The sequence below is a fragment of the Triplophysa rosa genome, linkage group LG7, assembly GCF_024868665.1.
Source record: "Triplophysa rosa linkage group LG7, Trosa_1v2, whole genome shotgun sequence".
Lineage (NCBI taxonomy): Eukaryota > Metazoa > Chordata > Actinopteri > Cypriniformes > Nemacheilidae > Triplophysa > Triplophysa rosa.
This window is the reverse complement of record NC_079896.1, coordinates 10,367,058-10,388,982: the sequence shown is the minus strand read 5'-3', so window position 1 is coordinate 10,388,982 and position 21,925 is coordinate 10,367,058. Positions and strand designations below refer to the sequence as shown.

At 38.1% G+C, this 21,925-nt stretch overlaps 1 protein-coding gene across 7 annotated transcripts in view; it reads right to left on the bottom strand.

The window, feature by feature from the left end:
• lrp8 (low density lipoprotein receptor-related protein 8, apolipoprotein e receptor) overlaps positions 1 to 21,679 on the bottom strand; it is a 177,174-nt gene extending 155,495 nt beyond the window's left edge. For all 7 annotated transcript variants that reach the window (XM_057338736.1, XM_057338739.1, XM_057338738.1 and 4 more), the window contains exons 1-2: positions 21,495 to 21,679; positions 20,815 to 20,934 (exon numbers count right to left, since the gene is read on the bottom strand). In XM_057338736.1, coding sequence (XP_057194719.1) covers positions 20,815 to 20,934; positions 21,495 to 21,561 — 187 coding nt within the window. In that variant the 5' untranslated portion in view covers positions 21,562 to 21,679. The remainder of the gene's footprint in view (positions 1 to 20,814; positions 20,935 to 21,494) is intronic.
• Between the last annotated feature and the right edge of the window lie 246 nt (positions 21,680 to 21,925).

Here is a 21,925-nt window from a genome sequence, read left to right as displayed (position 1 = left end):
TATGTTGGAGCATCGTACACGCACTCCGAGCTATGTGCACGAAAGCGTTCAAAATAGGTCTTCCTGAAAAACACACGCAAGCTTAAAACATTCTCTGCACCTCCTACGAGCGACCCTGATATATTTTTATTCTCAACCCTCTTCCTGCACAGTTGCAGTTGTCTTATTTAACGCTTCTTCACTTCATCTGTAATGACTTTATAATGTACAGAAAATATAAAAAATAATTTGCATGTGTTCTAAATTTCTACAGTCAGATCGCAAGCTAGTTTAAATATTTTAAATTCACACATGGCGGCCTGACGGATCGCGTGTTATGCTCAGCTCACATCACCAAAAATGTTTTAAAAACTGGTGAGCCACAGAATTCGTTAACATTACATTACTTATATATAAGTTGGTATAAAAATACCAACGTAATATTAAGTTATTCGATAATTTATTTATTTATTACCATAACTTGTTCGGAGCGGTTGTTTGTTCGTTAGAAATATGTTTGGGCTAACTAATGCTGATTTCAATAACTTTAAACATTAAAATGAACATTTCACTGCAACTAATGTTAATAAATTTGGCCTTAGCATAAGACTGGTACCTTTCTCCATACCTAAAGCCTGCATTTTCATCCTAAGAACTTCAGGGTCGTCGCCTTCAAGTTATAGCCTGTAAATAAATCCGCACAGGTGTTTGTTTTAAAACGCGTTGAAATTCTTTAGTTAGGCTAATTTGATTTTATTTATTGATGTAAATGCAATGCAAAGCTAAACAAGACAGACACTGACCATGAAACGACAAAGAAAACAATATTTGGGGTGGTGATCAGCAGAATTAGTCATTCTTCCTCAAATGCCGGTCACGTAATAAACAACAAGCACTACAATGGCTCCGTCTTTGTTTTTAGGATCAAGTAACAGGAGGTATCAAGCCTGTTTACTTTATTAATTATCAACATTATAAACAATAAAGCCAGATATTCTTGTCAGATCTGGGTTTTGTTACTGGGAGTTAGAGAAGAGCAACGCGTTTTCTCCGCTGTCAGCTTGTTAACCGTCGGCTTGTTGAACAGACTTTCACCAAAGTAAAATAGACCTACTGTATTATGCTTGTTTTTCTTATCAACATTCGAACAAAACGTTTTGTTCGTTTTGTTTTGTATGTTTGGTTTTTGTATGATTTCGCTTCGCGCAGGTTTAAATGCAGTTTTTATGTATTTTTCTATTTTTTTCCAACTTTGCTAATCTTTTCAACATTAAAAGTCCTATATACAGGATCTAATATTAGTGCATTATGAATATTTAATGATAGTTATAAGCTTGATGTGAAATTGTGTCTAAATAAAAACGAAACAAATTACGTATTTTTTCATTTAATTTAAATAAACGAATATTCAAATATTCATTTTTATGAGCTCAAATATTCTAATATGAAATTATTGGAAAATTCCCATCCCAGTGCTAGCGCTGTTTGGCAGTATTTCAGAGTGGACCAACCAGCCAGTAAAACTGCGACTTAAGAAAAATAAATAATATTACTGTCAAATGTCTGTCAGATAATAAAAATACTCTAATTTACTGTATGTATTTGTTCATGTTTTATTAAGGGATAAGTCTGAAGCACACCATAAAATAATTCTATCAATTCACACAGGGCTAGTATATACAGCTGTAGATACACACCCTGGTATCGGATCAGTACTCGGTATCGGCTGATTCCCTGAGCCCAGGTATCGGAATCGGTATCGGGAAGGAAAAAAGGGTATCGGAACATCCCTAGTAAAAATGTCTTTGTTCTGCTGAACACAAAGGACGATATTTGGAAAAATGTCAGTAACCAAACAGATCTCACCCCCCGTTGACTCCCATAGTATTTTTTTCCCTACTATGGCAGTAAATAGTGGATGAGATCTGTTTGGTTACTGACATTTTGGGTGAACTGTCCCTTTAAAGCAGCGGATTTATCTCTGGTAACTAAACATACTATAAAATCCATATTTGAAATATTGCCGGTACTATGCCACAAAAACAAATCATATTATCTACCTATTACTCCTCCATTTAAAGCTCATGTTAAGCACTCTTTACCTCTCATCACTCCCTCACTCCATCCGCAACCATGGAGAGTCCCTGAGGACTTATTAACAGTTTCTGCCATTAATACACATGTATACTGTAACAGTAGACAAACACACAGCAGCGCACTCACATTCCCTTTGTAGTACACATACAAGCCACAGAAAAATCACAAAACAAAATTTCAGAGCATGCCGTCTTTAGTCAGAATTCAGCTTAATGAGGCACTAAATGTGCTAGAATAGCGACGTACTGCGAGTCATTTATTGCAATGAGAAAAAACATTTATTTTAAAATGCATTTATCAATAAAAGCATATTCAAAATTCTTTGATTATTTGCTTGATGCAATTGACACTGCAAATTGTATGTTTACAGAAAGCAGACGATAAACAATTTTATCAAAAAGAGATCTAAGATCATGGCTGCAGTAAATATAATGTTATAATGGCACAAGAAAACTGCACTAAACATTTGGCCAGGTTTTACGTGTTACCCAATTTGCATGTTTGTGCAAATGAATTGTGAATCGTCGGGTGCTAAAACATTGCAATCCCTGTGCACACATACATGCAGTGACTTAGCGAATTAACAAATTCCTCCCACACGCTTACAGCTAAATACATAATTCCCGATGCAACTTTATCTTAAAGGAATTCTTTTCACAGTGTAGTTTTGATCTTAGTAAGCCTTAGTCATGCTCAGTAAAGTGGGAAAACATTTTCTCTCTCCTGGGTGTTAACAAGCCATCTTTCTCTGCTTAAACCAGGGAACTCTCAAAGGTGCGATTTGAGCAGAGCTAGAAATCAAATAGCACTCTTACTTTTATCCTCAGTCACTCTTTTATTCATCATACAGTACCTGCATGACTTACGTACAAGCTATAGCTCATTTTTGTTAGCTGCACATAAGAAAACCGTTATAGACAAGCACTATTTGTAAAAACAAGACAACCGGTTTTGACGGTTGCCTCTATGGCAAAGTATATGTAACTTACACAAACGTAAGCGTTTAATTACATCCACTAGTTCACCATCGTTTAAGCTTTTCCAATCAAGCACTTGCATGCAAATCAGCATATTTTTTAAATATCTACCTAGGTTGCAACTCTCTTGTCATTTTTAAATCAATTAGAAATTATTGAAAATGTACAAGTTTTGGTACTGAATGAAATAGATTAACACAGACCAATTTCTCTTGCATCTGCCCATGATTTTTCTTCACTGAGCTTGTAGCAGTGCATTCTGGGATAGCCTGTGAAGCTGCCTTAGAATTTGGCCAAAAATAAACCTCACATGACTGAAACAACCATTGTGTTGCACGTGTGCCTATCCATTGAAATGATGTGTAGAAAATTGGGCTGGGCGATATATCGATTTTTAAGATATATCGGTATATTTTTTCAACGCGATGCGGGATTAGACAATATCGTTAATATCGATATGGGGTGTGTTCGACTTGAAGCGGCTCTGTTGTGTCTGACATGCGCCGTGCCCATGCGCAGAGTGAGCAGAGCACTCTCGCTCTGCGCGTGAACCAGACAGACCCCGCACGCCCGCTCTACAAGTTTGCTTATGACAAGGAGGAAGCCGCAGTGCCAGTCCACACAGCAGAAGATGATCTGGTTTGCAAAAAGAAAAACGATGGTTCAGTTATTTGGAAATAGTTCGGATTTAAAAGATCTGATGAGCAGCAACAACAAGCGATCTGTAAACAATGCCATAAAACGGTTATGTCAAAAGGTGGAAGCACAATAAATCTCTTCCACCACCTGCAAAGATGACGCGGCACAAAACAAAACGTGATTGGTTGCTTTACTGCCACTCACGTGGTCTCTTGGGCGGGCCTTGGCCAAAGAAAGCGGTGATCAGGTCTGGCTATGCAAGACTACGTTGGAAGCTTCTTTTACCCGCAGAGTGCCTTACGAAAAGAAAGTTATTATAATTTTTTTTTACAATTTAAGTGTTTTAAACAAGTGGTGTGCAGCTGTATGTTTTCAAATAGGGAAAAAAACCCTGTCATTGAATTTCTTTTCACAAGCCATTTTAATAAAGGTGATTGTGACATCTCACATGAGGCTTTGACTTGCTAGTAAACATTTATTCCACTTTTGTAGAAAATATTGATATACATATCAGATATCGCCTTTCATCAAAAAATACAAAGATATGAATTTTGGTCAATATCGCCCAGTCTAGAAAACACTGCTGACTCGTCCATGTGTGCACACATGTGATATTCCCCACAATTACCACCTCAAATGAAGATCAATGAGCTCAGTATGGAGCAGAAGAGCCGAGGTTACACACAGCAGGAGGTCCGAGATAATGACATGGGATTCCTGTCCACCATGCTTTCTGCCAGTGTCTCAAAATCACAGTGTGGACTGTCTCTACAGTTTGTGATCAATAATGTACAGGCAACTCACTGTCACTGCAACACAGATCTCACCGCATTCATGTCTATAAGTCAATAACTTTAAATACCCTTCAGACATTAATTGAAAAGTAAAATGTTTGCCTCTCTTAAAGAATCATTCACTAATTTACTTCTCACGGCTACTGTTGTCAATGTACACTGTCTTGCTCTCAAAAGCTTTTCATATTTCTGAATAACTGACTCATACTTCTGTTATTAAATCACACACACAAATGAATCATACAGATGCACCGCTCCCACATCTCTTGTACACATAGGCACACTTTGACAGTTTAATATGCCAGGAGTCGTTCCGGATCCGTGACCGGGATTTCTCACAAAGCATATTCATTCATGCTCTTGTCCCAAGAACATATTATTCCCACCATTAGCTGCGTTTACATGGACCAATGTAAAAGTCCAATCCGAATGAAAACACTCCATATAAACACGTCAATCAGATTAAAAATGCCCAAGCCGACTGAAATTTCAGTCGGATTGTAAGGGGTGGTTTATGCCATTTGTAATCCGCTTGATAGGACATGTAAACACTTGATCGGATTTAAAATCGAAGTAGGAAGTTGTGCGCATGTGCAAAGACGATGCTGGCTTGTACAGACGCAAGGGCGTATCACGCACAGAACAGAGCAGCTGCTGCAAAAGAAACCAAAAACCATAAATCTGACAAAGCGGTACAAATATCCATATGCTTGTCATCTCTAAATGAACATATTAATGTTTCTATGCATTTAAACTGTTTCCCTGGAGTGAGATTTTAACCGCAATTTCTCAGTTCCTTTTTAAAACACGATACATTTGCAGATGTACAAACATACTGTAGGCTAAAATATCTAATCATAAAATTTCATTTATATTCGTAGTAGGCTACTGCACATTTATTTTATTTATCGTTTACTTACATGTACTTTGGAAGGATTAACTGTTTTTACCATGGTCGCTGTAACAACCTTGTTTCATTGATATGTAGACATTATTTTGCGTTAATGAATTGTACATTATTATGCTGGTGTCTGTGACAAAATAAATACATCTGTTATGAAGTATATTATTAGAAGTGCATCCAATGTTTTTAAAAGTCCAAGCCAATGTCCCAATGTACCTCCTGAAATGATAATTTAATAATTTCATTTAGTGTAATTATTTAATGTTAATGTCAGTCCAGATCCTGGCAGTCATGCTGATTAGCAGTTTAATTAGCATTTTAAACGACCATTCATTTTCTTAATATCAGATTCATTTCTAGATAAAGAGAATAAAGAGCATTTATCTAGTTTAGTCGTGTTCCTTCTTCAAACATCCAAAAAAGTCAAATCAAACACACTAAACACACACATGCACACAATGTCCTTCCTTATTTAATATTAAAGGAATTTCTGTTTGTTTAGAGGCACGCACATATACACAAGCATAACCATACACCCTGCCTCTGTTTACCATCTGGGTGGAGATAGTAAAGGGGATCAATCTAATTAGAAAAGCATTGACGGAAGAGATAGCAGAGCAGGCAACTATCATGAGAACGGCTTCCCCGGTAAGTAATTCAATAAGTAGTTTGTAAGCCCTTGCATTAATTTAATTCAATTAGCCCACTTTGTCTCTTGTCTTTTTATCTCTGGTCTTGTTTTGCAGAAAGACAGGATTACCCATCAGGCAAACGCTTTGGGTCGGCTGCGCGGTTTTATGATGCGAACCCGCTGATCCATGACGGCAAGAACATTATCGAGGTCATCGGTCAATGTGACTAAAATCTAAATATCTTGCTAAAATATCTAAGCTCTTGGGTTGAATTTTAAAATCCTGTTAACCTCCTTATTACAAATTTAGAGTGCAAGTCTATGGCACTAAGCTAGTGTTAAGCTTCGCCCATCCACTATTTACCTCGTTTGCTCCAATTTACAGCCAGTTTGATCTTTCATCTGCTTCATCACCCACCAAACGAGAAGTATTACATTTATTGAGGATCGAAGTGAATCAATCAGGTTGATAAACTTGAAATCATAGTATCTTTTGCCGGACAGATGAAGGAGTCTCTTTCAGACTGCTCATTTTCTGAGATTAGCGTTACTTCTCAAATAAGGCCGAGCAGACTTTCTTGTTTCTGCAGAGAGATGAAGGCCTTGCCTCTGTCCATTTCATTTTCTTCCAAACATCATTCCTGTCCATCGGCACTCATTCATGCGCTACACTTCTAGCTGTTTTTATTTCTTGAACTACAAAGCAAGGAGCAGAGGCGTTTGTAGAAGTAACAGAAAAGGTAAGAGTAAGTGCCAGGAGGGCAAAACAAGTTATTGGCAAAGTCACCGAAAACTTACAAATACATACATTAACAAAGAGAGAAATCAGGAGCAGACAAAGTGAATTCACCATTCTGATACTGTTCGGGCTTTAACAGAAGGCCCAATCGTTAATCTTTGCGAGCACCGGAGGAAGCAAAAGTGAAAATAATGAATCAGGGTAACAGAGATGAACGTTAAATACAAAGTCAATATCTCTGCCAAACGGAAGAACAAAAAGGTAAATGGTAAATAAAAAGACATTTAGTCAAGCCCTCTGTGTTTGATCCACTGTGTTTATGTACACACTGCCGTGGGCGGAATTAAGTGCTTCAAGTTGAGGTCATGTGCTTGCAGTAGGATTCAGAGACAGTTCACCAAAACATGAAAATTCTGTCATCATTTATCCACCCTCAAGTTGGTCCAAACCTGTGTAGGTTTTGTTGTTCTACTAAACATAAAGAAAGATTTTTGGAAGAATGTCTGTAAACAAACAGTTCTGGGGCACTATTGACTTCCATAGTAGGGAAGAAAACTACTATGGTAGCAATAGTGCCCCAGAACTGTTTAGTTTCCCACATTCTTCAAAATATATTCTTCCGTTTTCAACAGAACAAAGAATTTTATACTATGTTGGAACCAATTGAGGGTGTGTAAATTAGGACAGAATTTTCATTTTTGGTGAACTATCCCTTGAATACCAACATTTTGGCATATCATGAGTCTGGTACGTCAGTACTGATGCTAAATACATATTTAATTAACCTTGTGGGTCAATACATCATATTGTCATATTGTACAATACGTAGTTTTAATTTTTCTACTATTGCAGGTTTTCAGTACCTGTGTTCCAAGCTACACGATTTGGAGGAAAAAAACAAATCAAAAACCCAGCAGAGATAAAGAAGTTCTCTTAGCATCTATTCTCTTAAACTTCAAACTCACCTGGCAGCTGCATCAGTGTTCTCTCTCAGACAGACTGTAATCTAATTACTGAAACAGTGCAGTCGACTTTACTGACTGGCTAGATCTGTGAAGTTTGTTCTGTAGACAGGCTGTGAGGTCCTGCTGGAGGGGACAGCCCTGTTCGCAACTTATTAAAGCAGCTAAATGCCACCTGAGCTCTGTTCTCAAAGCTCATTGAACTGGACATGCAATTAAAGAAGCAGTTCATCCAAAAAAAACCTTTTATTATTTACTCACCCTTGGTCCTGGGGGGAAAACCCTGTATATTTCTGTTTTTCTTTTTTTGAATACTATGAAAATGAATAAAGACTGGAGCACCAATAATGACCAAAATAATACTGTTGCTATATTCACAGTCTTCCAAAGCCATCCAATAATTTGAGCCTGGTCATCAGTAAAAGTCAATTGGGTTCATTTCCCCCCAGATTTTTCTTGGGTCCCTTCAAAAACATTAAACATGTATTACTTCTTATTTTATTATCTATCAAATAATGATCTGTCAATTTAATCACAGGAAAATATAAACATTTGTGCAATAAACTGTGATTGTATCTGCTCAACCAGAATATATCCAAACACAAAGAAAGATATTTGGAAGAATGTTTTCTGGGGCACCATTGACTACCATTAAAATGATTGTCAAATGTTCCCCAGACTGTTTGTTTTCCTAAATTCTTTAAAGCATTTTCTTTTGTGTTCAACAAAAAAATATACAAAAATTATTTCTACTATGGTAGTGAATGATGCCCCAGAAATGTCAGTTGCTAACATTATTCCAAATATCTTTCTTTGTGTTCGACCAAACAAAGAAATATAAACAGGTTAAGAACAACTTGAGGGTGAGTAATCATTACAGAATTTTCATTTCTGGGTGAACTATCCCTTAAATTATTACAAAGAACTCAAGATATATTCTTTGAGAACAAGTCTTAATATATTAATTGTGCGATGCTGCTTATCTTGTTAAAAGAACATTTTTATTTTAAAAGTGTGGGTTTTAAAAGTGCTTTCCATAAAGAAACAACCACCACTGCGTGGGTGAGTTATGCAAGAGTAAACATTATAAAACGTTACCTGGTATAAACAGTGTTATGCATGCAAACACGTACACGCATGCATGCTCTGAATTGCATTATCACTGGTATGTCCCGAGCTGGAGACTCAGGGGCCTCGCACTAATCTTGCATGGAGACAGAGCCATTGAGGAAGTGTCAGGGTGATTGCAAACAGGAGGACCGCTGACACGGACATGAAAATAAAGAAAAGACAGAGAGGATGTGATGGGGTCCCACAGACTACACTGGGGAGAAAAGGGAGAGAAAAACATGAGCGCAGACCCCTGAAAGTGCTGGAGAGGAAAAACAACAAGTCAAGGAGAGACATTGAGGGGCTACTGGGGGCTTTGAAAAGGGGAAGATGGGTAGAGGCTTTAAACAGACCCAGAAAGCCTTTCTCTTACTTAAAAGACGATTGGATAACCTCATGGTAATGCGGAAGCAATGTCTCTACTCAATAAATTGGTTTCAAAACATCAAAATCTCTCTCGTTTTTTTGTTCATCACGCTTTCTTTTTTCTTATTGCATTTAAAAACCTTTTCAAATTCGTCATGCACTGACTTTCTCGGTTCACCCTATAATCCCCTAAACAACTGCATAACCATTTTCTGACCAGGTGGTGTGTGTGTGTGTGTGCGTGTGCGTTTGTTTGTGGACGTATCGCTCCCCTACGGTTTCATGACAATCAGGAAACACATTAAAGAAGATGCCACACTGTGCCTTTTCAAGCAAAGTAAAACACATGGGCACACAGATACACAAATAAATCAGAAGAAGAGGAATTAGAATCTATTCGCAGTCCCAAATAAGAAAAAATAACCATTTACTACAAAAAGCTACAACCACAAATGCCCCCATTCTAACATTGTCCTTCGTCAATGGATGTCCATGTCAAAGAGCATCGCAAAATCTGTATATGACTCTTTTTTTTTCTGTGGAAGACAAATTACGATATTTTGAGAAATGTCTCTGCAGTTTTGTGTCCATTCAATGGACCAATGTTGTTGGGTTATCAGCGTTCTTCAAAATATCTTGTTTTGTGTTGTGTAGAAAAAATAAAGTGATATAATTTGCAATGATGTGAGAGTGAGTGATCAATGAAATATTTTTTGTTTTTAGAAGAACTATCACATTAAACAACTTTAAAACTCACATAGGCAATAATGCAGGTGCTCTTACAAGCCTATGTAACCTCCTACTGTATATCTAAAAAAACTGACAGACTACAGGCAGCCCAAGCTACCTCTGAGAAAAGATTTGTGATTTGTCTATATAAAGTGTATGCTTCTGATGTTTTTAGGGCCCCTCTGATGTTCACGCATGCATACATTCTGCTTACAGACTTTAAATGTTCCCGAGCGCCATTGAAAGATTAAGTAAGGTCAAGAGACTCTCTCAGTCCCCTTTTTACCACACACACTTTTTCCAACTGCCATTGACAAGCCTAGAAATATCAAAGCCTCCGAGATCTTTTTCTATGGCGAGGACCATAAAATGTGCCCACACTCCATCTATGTCGTAAATACATCTCTGGGAGTTGTTTAACGTCCTCATCTCAACTGAAGATCATCGCTACTTAGAGCAGATAAAACTCCCTGCTGCAATGTTGTGATTTAGGAGGGTTTTCGGTTCAATTTTCCACAGCCGATTTGGTACAGAAAACACTGAGGGGAAAGGTAAGCACATGAAAGACTGAAAACTGTGAGAATAAATGAGACAGATAGAGAAGAATAAGCACAAGTTGCAAACCTCCTCAAAATAATAATAATAATCTTTGAGGCTGTATAGCACACATGCACACAAATATTGAGAAAGTGTTTGTCAGTGCATTGATGGGTATTAGGCACGTGATTTATTCATGAATAACAGATATTGAAACATTTTTCGGATTCTATTACAGGGCAAAATCGGGAAGGTGACAGGCAAGCACGATAACATGAAATACAAAAAAACGTAAATAAAACCGAATCGTCACAAAATGGTCTAATCTCGGCAGGGATTAGACAGTCAAAGACTGAGGTTCTCAGACACCATGGACAGATCAAACAAACTCTTGGAATTTGTGATGTGAGAAAATACCTGGGCAGCTGTATATCGTGGTTTTCTTTAGCTCCATTTAATACTACAGGAAAGAAATATTTAAATTATGCACTTTTAGGCAGACAACTAACTAACTCCATACTAGCTAAAGGGACATATTAGTTGTCCGGATTTAAATTGTGTTAAATAAAACAAAAAATGATCTAAAATATTGTAGAAATACTCATATTAAACAAAAAGTCACTGAGTTTATATGAAAAAAACTTGAGTTCTTTGTAAAAAACTAAACTTACAAAAGTAAGTGAAACTTTCATCACTTTGAGCATTCCCTACAATACGCCCCCTGCTGGCAACTTTTGCTTAGACAAGCTTTAAAGAGTAAGTAGCGTGAGATCATGAAAATTACATTTCATGCAGTGTGTTATGTTGCCGTGTTTGAAAGTAAGCTGTCTGCCAAGTTGTAAGTCCGAAGATGAATAAATAACAAAGTTATTGGCTTGTAAAAATGGGAGTCGACTCTGAATCATGCAAACAAGACATGAGTTAGTCCGAGTCTCTAACCGCCGCGTATCTACGTCACTAGACATAGTCCCCGCCTACGTTTTGCTGAGACTGCCGCGAAAACTTCACTAGTCTCCTCCCCCAAAACACTGTCGCTCGTTCGTGATGCGTGTGTATCATGTCTAGAACCTGTGTTCTACGTTGTGAAACTAAGTCCGTCTTATTTCAACTACCAAAGCAAGAACTTCTGAGGGAACAATGGTTACAATTCATTTTTCAAACGATACCAAAGGAGTATAACCCCAGGGTTTTACTGTGCGCGCGTCATTTCACCGAAGATTGCTTCAATAATCTTGGCGCATTCACTGCAGGATATGTGAAACGACTATCCTTGAAAGAGGGGGCAATACCAACCTTATTTAGACCTGTTAGCTCCACCGAATCACAACCTGTAAGTGTGACTATTTATTTTTGTCTTAACTTCAAGAAATATTTGTGTACCTTATGTCTGTGTTTAGCTAATGCATATAACGCTATCATTAGCATGTACCGTTATTTCTGGGGTATTACAGTTTGTTTATCTTGCTATTAACTTGGCTAATTTAATTGTTCAATCTATTAACTCTCAAAGTATTTATTTCAAAAACTGAGTCGAGTACTATCTGTATTGTAATAACATCTGATAGTACCGTACACTGTATGCCGTGTCAACTAGTCCAAGTATAATACTGTTACAAGAGAATTGTAAATGTCCTTTTTCTTACTGGCATCTGCAGAAGGATCAATTAATTTTCCAAATACTTTCAACGTTTATGAACTTAATAGAATGTTTTATGAAATAATTTTTATGACATCCAACCACCTGTAAACCGTAATCCAGTAATGATGGTAGGCATTCCATTTGCGACAAATGATGAACGCGTTTGACCAATCACAACAGACTGCACCATCTAACCAATCACATGACACTAGGCTAGCGGATAGGAGGGGACTAGACGGATGAATCGCAGAACCAATCATTTGAGAGTCAGCCAAGAAGTATGGTAAGAATAACTGCCTATTATTACAACGTAATAGTGTTTTTACACCTTGTATGTACATAAACTTGTTGTTGGACACTCCATAAACCAAAGTAGGACCTTAAAAATCATATGCTACTTACTCTTTAAAAAAAATATCAGCTCATGAAAAATCTGAAAACGGTGTCATTAAAGGGTCAAAATTGTACTTATAGCCTAATAACATTAATGTAAGTGATGAGAAATGTTCCTAATATTTCTACAACATACGACTGCATGGTAAACCATATATCGCTTTTTTTATAAATAAATCTGTAAATTACTTCATTTCAATGTTAATTTCAAAAAACGACCAATGTAGGTGACCTTACTATTAGTTTAGTTTATTCAAAGTTTGACAGGCAGGACACTGCTGGCACAACATCCTGAAATAAGTCAAACAATAACATAGCACATATTCAAAACAACCTTGTGTACTTTGTATAAAACAAGCTAAAAAATGGGTGCAATGAGATAAATTCATATGAATTGGTACTATGTGAATCGTATGAAAGCCATCGCTGTCCGCCACCCCTAAATCTAACAGCCACTAGCGTGAAAGCAAGTCCTACTAAAACGTATGAATGAAATCGTACGAATTCATACAAATGAGACACCTCGAAAAATAGTTATGAATTGCTATGCGATTGTGTTAGTTATTTTTTCATTTTATCTAAATGCCTTTAAGTGCTTTTAAGGCTGAACTTAGTGAAGGATCATATAAATTAATTGTATTAACTTGTATTTCAAGACAAATCTGCATTTACAGATACACTAAAAACAAAACAAAGGATGCGCAAAATCACGCATACACAAACAAGCTAAGTCTAATATTGGTACACCAAGCTAAAGGCACATGAGAGATACAATGTTATCTTCTTTCTACATCCTCTCCTCTTTTATGCCAGCCTGCCAAACGAATCACTGGCCTGTGGCTGATTGTACCGCACACCTTGATGAGCAGAGACCACCTGGATCCTGGTTACACAGACAATACAAGTGTGGAAAAAATAGATAAATGAAACTGAAAGCGTATTATTACCACTTCAGCTGCCCTTCACCGGCGGCTACGGAGTGTGCTAGAGGCAGCGTCTTTGTTCACCTCACCCTTTATTCTGTCTGTCTCTCTCTCTCTTTATGTGTCTGTCACGTTACCCACCCCCAATCCCAAAAAAACAAACAGAGACCCAAGATTTCATATCAGCAAGTAGCCAGCAAAGACGGACCATAAACCAATCCATAATATTCAGGCAACAGACATAATATCCAGGCAGACAAGTATTTCTTGGTCTCTCTCTCATCACACATTCTTAATGAATACATTTCCACTACATATCAGAGTTACAGAGGAAATGCAAGTCAATCAGAGTCTCATGCAGTGCTCGATGTGAGCCGGTATATTTAGGGGTGGGTATTAGATTGGTGTAACTCAAAAGGGGTAGTTCGGCAAACATTCTAAGATATCTGATTTATCGTTTGCAACTATTCGCCTTAAAATAATTTCTCATCAAGTTATTCATTTCAAACCAATGAACCTTGCAACTTTTCGAGAGAGTGCAGCCAAGTACTTGTAGTTCTTAGTCCAACTATAACTATTATATTGGGGGGAATTAGGATATAGGGACTTTCATTTAAAGATGGGGTAACATGCTATTTCATGCATTCTGACATCTTTACACTGTTAAACGTGCTGGCTTCTCATGCTTAACATGGTCAACTTGTTAAAAAAACTAGTTGGACGTATGACGTAGTAGTTCTGTACTTGATACACTCCCCCAGCACTCCAACTTGTTTCGGAAAGTTTTTATAAGTCTGAATAATCCCTGTTTCGTAACAGGGATCCTATTCCTTTTATTGGCCATTCTCCCGGAAAAGCACACCCACATGTCATCCACCGAGCGAAAGAGCACGCCCACATGCTAGCGTGAGAGAAAGAGCACGCCCATGCGTCACGCCCATCAATGCCACTTCACTCGGCTGACGGAAGTTTAGCTGTGTTTGTTTGCTCACTGCATTTCGGTGAGGAATGTTATATAAACAGTGGATATAATGGTGGATTTGGAGATTTGAAACTGATAGATGCCGTGGTCCCAGCGCTAAAAGATGCCGGACATGAACCCGCACGCGGCAAGTCAAACAACGTCATACAGTCATGGCCAAAATTGTTGGCACCCCTGAAATTTTTCCAGAAAATCAAGTATTTCTCACAGAAAAGTATTGCATTAACACATGTTTTGCTATACACATGTTTATTCCCTTTGTGTGTATTGGAACAAAACAAAAAAAAGGAGGAAAAAAGCAAATTTGACAATGTCACACAAAACTCCAAAAATGGGCTGGACAAAATTATTGGCATCCTTTCAAAATTGTGGATAAATAAGATTGTTTCAAGCATGTGATGCTCCTTTAAACTCACCTGGGGCAAGTAACAGGTGTGGGCAATATAAAAATCACACCTGAAAGCAGATAAAAGGAGAGAAGTTGACTTAGTGTGGCACACACAGACACACAATGCAAAGACTAAGCATGGACAACAGAAAGAGGAGAAGAGAACTGTCTGAGGACTTGAGAACCAAAATTGTGGAAAAATATCAACAATCTCAAGGTTACAAGTCCATCTCCAGAGATCTAGATGTTCCTTTGTCCACAGTGCGCAACGTTATCAAGAAGTTTGCAACCCATGGCACTGTAGCTAATCTCCCTGGACGTGGACGGAAGAGAAAAATTGATGAAAGGTTGCAACGCAGGATAATCCGGATGGTGGATAAGCAGCCCCAAACAAGTTCCAAAGAAATTCAAGCTGTCCTGCAGGCTCAGGGTGCATCAGTGTCAGCGCGAACTATCCGTCGACATTTAAATGAAATGAAACGCTATGGCAGGAGACCCAGGGGGACCCCACTGCTGACACAGAGACATAAAAAAGCAAGATTACAGTTTGCCAAAATGTACTTGAGTAAGCCAAAATCCTTCTGGGAAAACGTCTTGTGGACAGATGAGACCAAGATGGAGCTTTTTGGTAAAGCACATCATTCTACTGTTTACCGAAAATGGAATGAGGCCTACAAAGAAAAGAACACCGTACCTACAGTCAAATATGGTGGAGGTTCAAAGATGTTTTTGGGTTGTTTTGCTGCCTCTGGCACTGGGTGCCTTGACTGTGTGCAAGGCATCATGAAATCTGAGGATTACCAAAGGATTTTGGGTCGCAATGTAGGGCCCAGTGTCAGAAAGCTGGGTTTGCGTCCGAGATCGTTGGTCTTCCAGCAGGACAATGACCCCAAACATACTTCAAAAAGCACCCAGAAATGGATGGCAACAAAGCGCTGGAGAGTTCTGAAGTGGCCAGCAATGAGTCCAGATCTAAATCCCATTGAACACCTGTCGAGAGATCTTAAAATTGCTGTTGGGAAAAGGCGCCCTTCCAATATGAGAGACCTGGAGCAGTTTGCAAAGGAAGAGTGGTCCAAAATTCCGGGTGAGAGGTGTAAGAAGTTTATTGATGGTTATAGGAAGCGATTGATTTCAGTTATTTTTTCCAAAGGGTGTGCAACCAAATATTAAGTTAAGGGTGCCAATAATTTTGTCCAGCCCATTTTTGGAGTTTTGTGTGACATTATGTAAAATTTGCTTTTTTCCCTCCTTTTTTTTGTTTTGTTCCAATACACACAAAGGGAATAAACATGTGTATAGCAAAACATGTGTTAATGCAATACTTTTCTGTGAGAAATACTTGATTTTCTGGAAAAATTTCAGGGGTGCCAACAATTTTGGCCATGACTGTATGTCTGTTTTGTTGGCAATCGGCGCGTACGAGCATAATGTAAATAACACGAAGGGATAATGCGATGTATTGTGTGCTCGTGCTGTAGTTCCGTCCCCCCTGCCTGCCTCCAGCAGCTCATCTTTTTCAGGAAATAATCATACAGCTGTATCTCTCTTTTACACATTTGATCAAACGAAATACTCTTCAAAGATCATAGTATACAAAACTACTGTATAGGTACTCAAGATTAATATATTACCCCATCTTTAAATGAAAATAATCAATGTATTTCTTGTTTGTTATTGTTTTTCTAGGTGAAAACAATAAATCGTTGATATCCAAGTGCCAAAAATTGCCGTAAAAGCACTTAGCCTATCCTATGTAAAAAAAATGTAACGTGAAATTAGATAGGATATTAGATAGATAATTGTTTATATAATAACCAAATTTAAAAAATAGCTATACATTACTAATAGACAGTAAAATGACTGCAAGTGGTTTAATGCGCAAATGCTGTTTGTGTATGTGTGTGTGGGAGTGTTGAAAGTGTGACCATTTTGACAGGACACAGGCAGAATGCTTAAGTTCACACTAATGAATTTTCTCACATTCATAAGCAAGGCATCATCGTTTGAATGACGTGCGCTCTGATAAAAACATATACCTGTTATTTACTGTATAGGAGCGTTTGTTTTTGAGCTAGTGCACACTTAAGACTTCTTGCCCTTGAACTTAAATAACCCCACTGATATAGCGCTCACAGACACACACGCACTCATCAGCACATGGAGACACTAATTGGATTTGTATTATGCACATGGACAGTTCATGGTCGCCTGGGTTTTTGTTTTACAAGATCACCTCTCAAAAGTACTAAAACATGTTTTCTGATCATATTAATAGAACAACAAAACCCTTGAGCAATGACAAATCCCAACAATAATTACCACAGCAGTGACTTTTTTCCACACACCTTTGGAAACAACTTGTGTGGAAATCCTAGGGATTTTTAAGTATGTTTGATCTGTTAAGGAATAATGCAGTAATTTAATAAATGTAAACATAATAGTAACATTCTCTGCTGGTTTGATTTGGATGAACATTGTGATAGTCACACATGATACAGCACTGGACTTCACGGTCTCTAATTTAATTTCCATTCATATTTTCTTATGACGACTTAATTTTCATATGTGGAATGCTTCCCACCTCAAAGTAAACAAATGAGCTCTTTCAGACAATGCACTGCATACCTGGAAATGACTGCACTGTGTGTTCATTCACTTTCCTCTGGGTGTGCGTCTCTGTCTGTACACAGAGTGAGAAAGGCTATGTACAACAGCTCTATGCACACAGCGTAAAAGGTACATGCTCGGACATAAAGCTATTAATATAGAGCAGCGATGTTGGATGTGACCTTGAACAGTCATTCAATAAAAAACGACATATTTCCATAGGGGACTCTAAAACATGCCATGCCTTTGAAACACGGTTAGTTTCATTATCTCAACAGATTTGATAAACATTCAACAGTAGACCCGAAAACCAAATAAGCCTTTGACCTGTGACCTTGCACGACATGCCTGATTTGACTTTTTTACGAAAAATTTTTTTTTTCAAGGACCAGTGTATGAAATTTTGCTGCATCTAGCCATGAGGTTAAAAATGGCAACCGATGGCTCACTGCACCCCTCCCTTTCGAAGCACTACGCTGCACAGAACAAAGATGTCGTCGCGATTTCGCTTCTTTGCCGAAGGAGATCAAGTATTTATGAAATGCGCTCTGTAGAGCAGTTTGTCTGTTTAGGGATACCCGTAGAAACAACATGGCGAATTCCATGTAAGGGGACCCGCTGTGTATGTACAGCTCCTTCTAAGTTAATAAAAACATAAAGATTCATTATGTAAGGTCACCTCTGAAGACATATTTACACCTCTGAAGGCATATTTATGTGTATTATATTGCATTTCTGTCAATATAGATCCTCTAAAAAAAAAAAATCACACAGCACCTTGAAAAAGAAAAAAATATTGGACATTTTAGTGGAGGCTGCTCTTTTTACTTGTGAGAGTGTGTTAATCCTAAAACATCCAAGTAACCGCTATAATACTTAATGTTTGGGGCAGAGGCATACGTCTCAAATCCAATACATACTGTATATCTGAGTCACAAAAGTAGCCCCCTTTGTCATCGGCACCATCTGACAAAAATTTTTTTTTCCTCAGTGGTGATTTGTCTTTCTTCAAATAAACTAAAACAAATCAGTCAACATGAAATAAAACCTAACAAAGAACAGTGACAATCCGAATCACAATCAGTCAAACTACTTTTTATACACGCAGAGCGGTCAGCTTGTCCATATTTCTGCTGCTGACAAACAGAATACAGGCACACTCTAAAAAGGACTGGGAGCCTTTTACAACAAAATCATAATTTTTTATATAACAGAACTCAGAAGAGAAAAGAAAAACTATTTTATACATGTCATATATCACATGACACAAGAAAAAATATTGTTACACTAAATATCAGCACGACAATACACTGACATTAAAGCCCAAAGCAGTAAGTAAACAAATCATTATGCGGCACATGAATGCTTCATCACAGCTCAAATTTACCCTGCTAAACACACTTTTTTCATAGTTTGGGATTTCTTGAACTACCACTGTGTAAAGTGCTATCAGAACATTTTGTCAACACGGATTCATTTCATAAAAAAATGTCCCAACCAAAAATTCAGAATGTGAAGGCCATCTGAGAGTCCAGCCACTAAGCCAGTACCCAGCGAAGAGCCCACTTCATCTTCAGACACAAAGCAGTGTGATTAGAATTTGGTACTGAAAAGAGAGACAGAGAGAGAGCAGTGTGTGTCGTGAAGTGTTGCTTTTACCATCTCCCTGGGCAACTAAAGAAGAATCCTGCCAATTCTGAGAGAAGGTTGTGTCTGGGAGGTGGAGAACAAAGCACAATCCTTAAGGTATTATTCTAATTCAATGTCTGCCCAAGTCTACCGAAAAACATCCAGAAGGGAGAAGGGAGCATTCAGCACAATGACAACCACAGAGAGCGCTCCCACCTGGGGAGAATCCCTGCAGATACCCTGCCTGCCTGAGATACCGTGTGTAACGGGGCACCTTAGCGTGGATCTATTTAAACTGGCATAGCCGGTGCCAAGTACACACCAGGTGCAGGTAACAAACATGAAACTCTGGGGTATCATGGTTGGAAATGCCACAAACATTTTTGAGCATATAATTTCATTAGTGTCTGGAACTGAAACAAATGGGGGGAACTGTTTAACAGACTAGGTTGTATGGTGTAGTATAAATAAACATATAAAAGGATTGGCAGAGGTACACCGCAAAAATGAATTTCTTTATCCAGCTACTTCACATCTAATCATTCTAAAAACCCAAAAAACTTTTTTGAATATCATGAAAAACCTATTAAGACTTTTTTAATAGAGATGCATTTTGAATTTAGCATATTTTCTAACCGCACTGGCTGGCTGTTAATAAAATCACACTAAATTTTGGTGCAGTTATGTTAAAAAAAATTGCGTAGTGTATAAAAATGTAAAAAATATACTGCATGTATTTTCTAAAATTATTTTGTCTTTTTACACCTCAAGAAAAGGCACAAATGCAGTCAATGCTCTTTGTTCCTTTCTCTTACGTGAAAAATACATCCAATCGTTCCTGCCCCCGCATGCTCAGTTTAAGAAGCAAGCTACAAAAAGCTCAAGCTGAAAGCAAACAACTTTCCTTACTAACACAGAACAACTGAAGTTCAGTATGACCTTTGTAATACAACATTACACGACTACATCACTGAGTCTCTGGGATTGTTTCACAAGAGCCAGGAATGCAGTCCAGGTTTATTATGCGATTGCTACTTCATGAGATCTGCTCAAAGCCTGAGTTCAATTTTAATTTCATCAGTTTTAAATTGCTATCAGGGAAAGCAAAGACCGGTAAGCATCAGCAGTCCTAGCTTTAAGCCTGGAGACCCTCCACTTTACCTCATTAATCAACTAACCAGGATAATCACAGCACTTCCAATTAAAACTGTGACCAATATACCAGGATAATTACATTTTATGGGAGCTTTGCCTATGCTGTAGCCTACAACTCAACTAATAAGTTACTCAACTTGCCGATTACATTTTATGTTTGTCTTTAATTAGCACATCCTGAAAAATCAATTGTGACTATGTCAACCTGTAGACCCTCCCTGCAAAGTGACTTCCAAATACTATTCACAATGTCTATATCAAATAATTTGTTAGATCTGTCAAACCACAAGAAGCTCCTCAAAATAACTAAACGTTGACTATTTATCTGTGCATTACTTTTAGTCACTCCACTGTAACAAACAGTGATGTCAGACTTGACACAAAGAAATTCTTAAGTTACAAGACGGTAAACTTTTATCCACTTTGACAGTTTGAGATTCTGCAGTCTTTCCAAATAAACAGACGCGGATACGCCTGTGTTGTAAATGGTGAGCAGAGACGGCACGTGCGATCATCATCGATCAATAAAACGCGCAAATACCAGTCTATCCAACAACGGCAGTCTAGACCATAGAAATCATTCAATTTTAAGTGACAAGCCACCTTTTAAATAAAGACTGGCTCTACTCACGGCAGTTCTCCTCGTCGCTGTTGTCCGAGCAATCGTCGTCATCATCACATCTCCATGGAGTGGGTATACACCTGCCGTTACTGCACTGAAACTGGCCGCTTTCACACTCTGGTTCTGTCCCTGTCGGTTAAAAAGTTAAAGTGTAACTGCATAGTCCTGGAAGCCTCTTTAACGTTTTAATAAGTTGCGTTATGTTCTTATGTGCTGTGGCAGAAGCAGCTGTCAGCGCACTTAAAGTCATTGTAGTGAACCACGTGTGAAATGACAGTATGCAATAAAGATTTTGTCATAACGTAACTATAATTGTAGCTCATGGGAAATGACTCATTAGCGATGAGAAGTGATTAATGAACTAGTTTGCTTTTGAATTACGCTGTAAGAGCATTCAATGGGGTTTAAGCTAACTAGCTCTTTTCAAAGTATGGACACTTGATAGTACATATCAGTATAATACATTTTAACATCTGTACTGGTAGAACACAACAGGACTAGGGAAAACACACACTAGCGATTTAGTTTACTTTTACGGTCAACATGTTTAATGCTTTTGAATGTAATACTGCTCATATAATGTCTCGTCATCGGAAGTGACTTCGCGGGTCCCCGCCGGTGTTTCTCCAGCATCATCGCTTCACTACATTTACACAAACGCACTGACAACGTGGAACATTGACGCTTACCGTTGGCCAGCAGAAACCCCACGAGTATCACATGTAAAAGCAGCAGTTTCCTTAAACTCGTCCACATCTTCGCAAATCAATGTGTTATGCTCATACGAAATACAAAAAGGCCGTGGTGTAGGATCTCTGCCTCCCTCTCCCGTGCAGCCTAGCCTATGCTCTACCTCCGCGCGAGCTTCTCTCTGCTTTCGATACCAGTTTGAATTGATGACGACATCGCTGGTGGGCGTTGACATGCCCTCGCATCGGCTTGTGGGAGGGGCGTGTTTTATAACGAAAGGATTGGGAAAAAGAACATGCCATCAGTCAGTATGGCTGGAGAAATTATTTCACAAAGACGTTGATGAAAAACAGAAAATCGATTTTTTAATTTATAAATATAATAATGTCGATAAAATGGATTTAAACAAGTAAGCTAAAAATACGTTGTT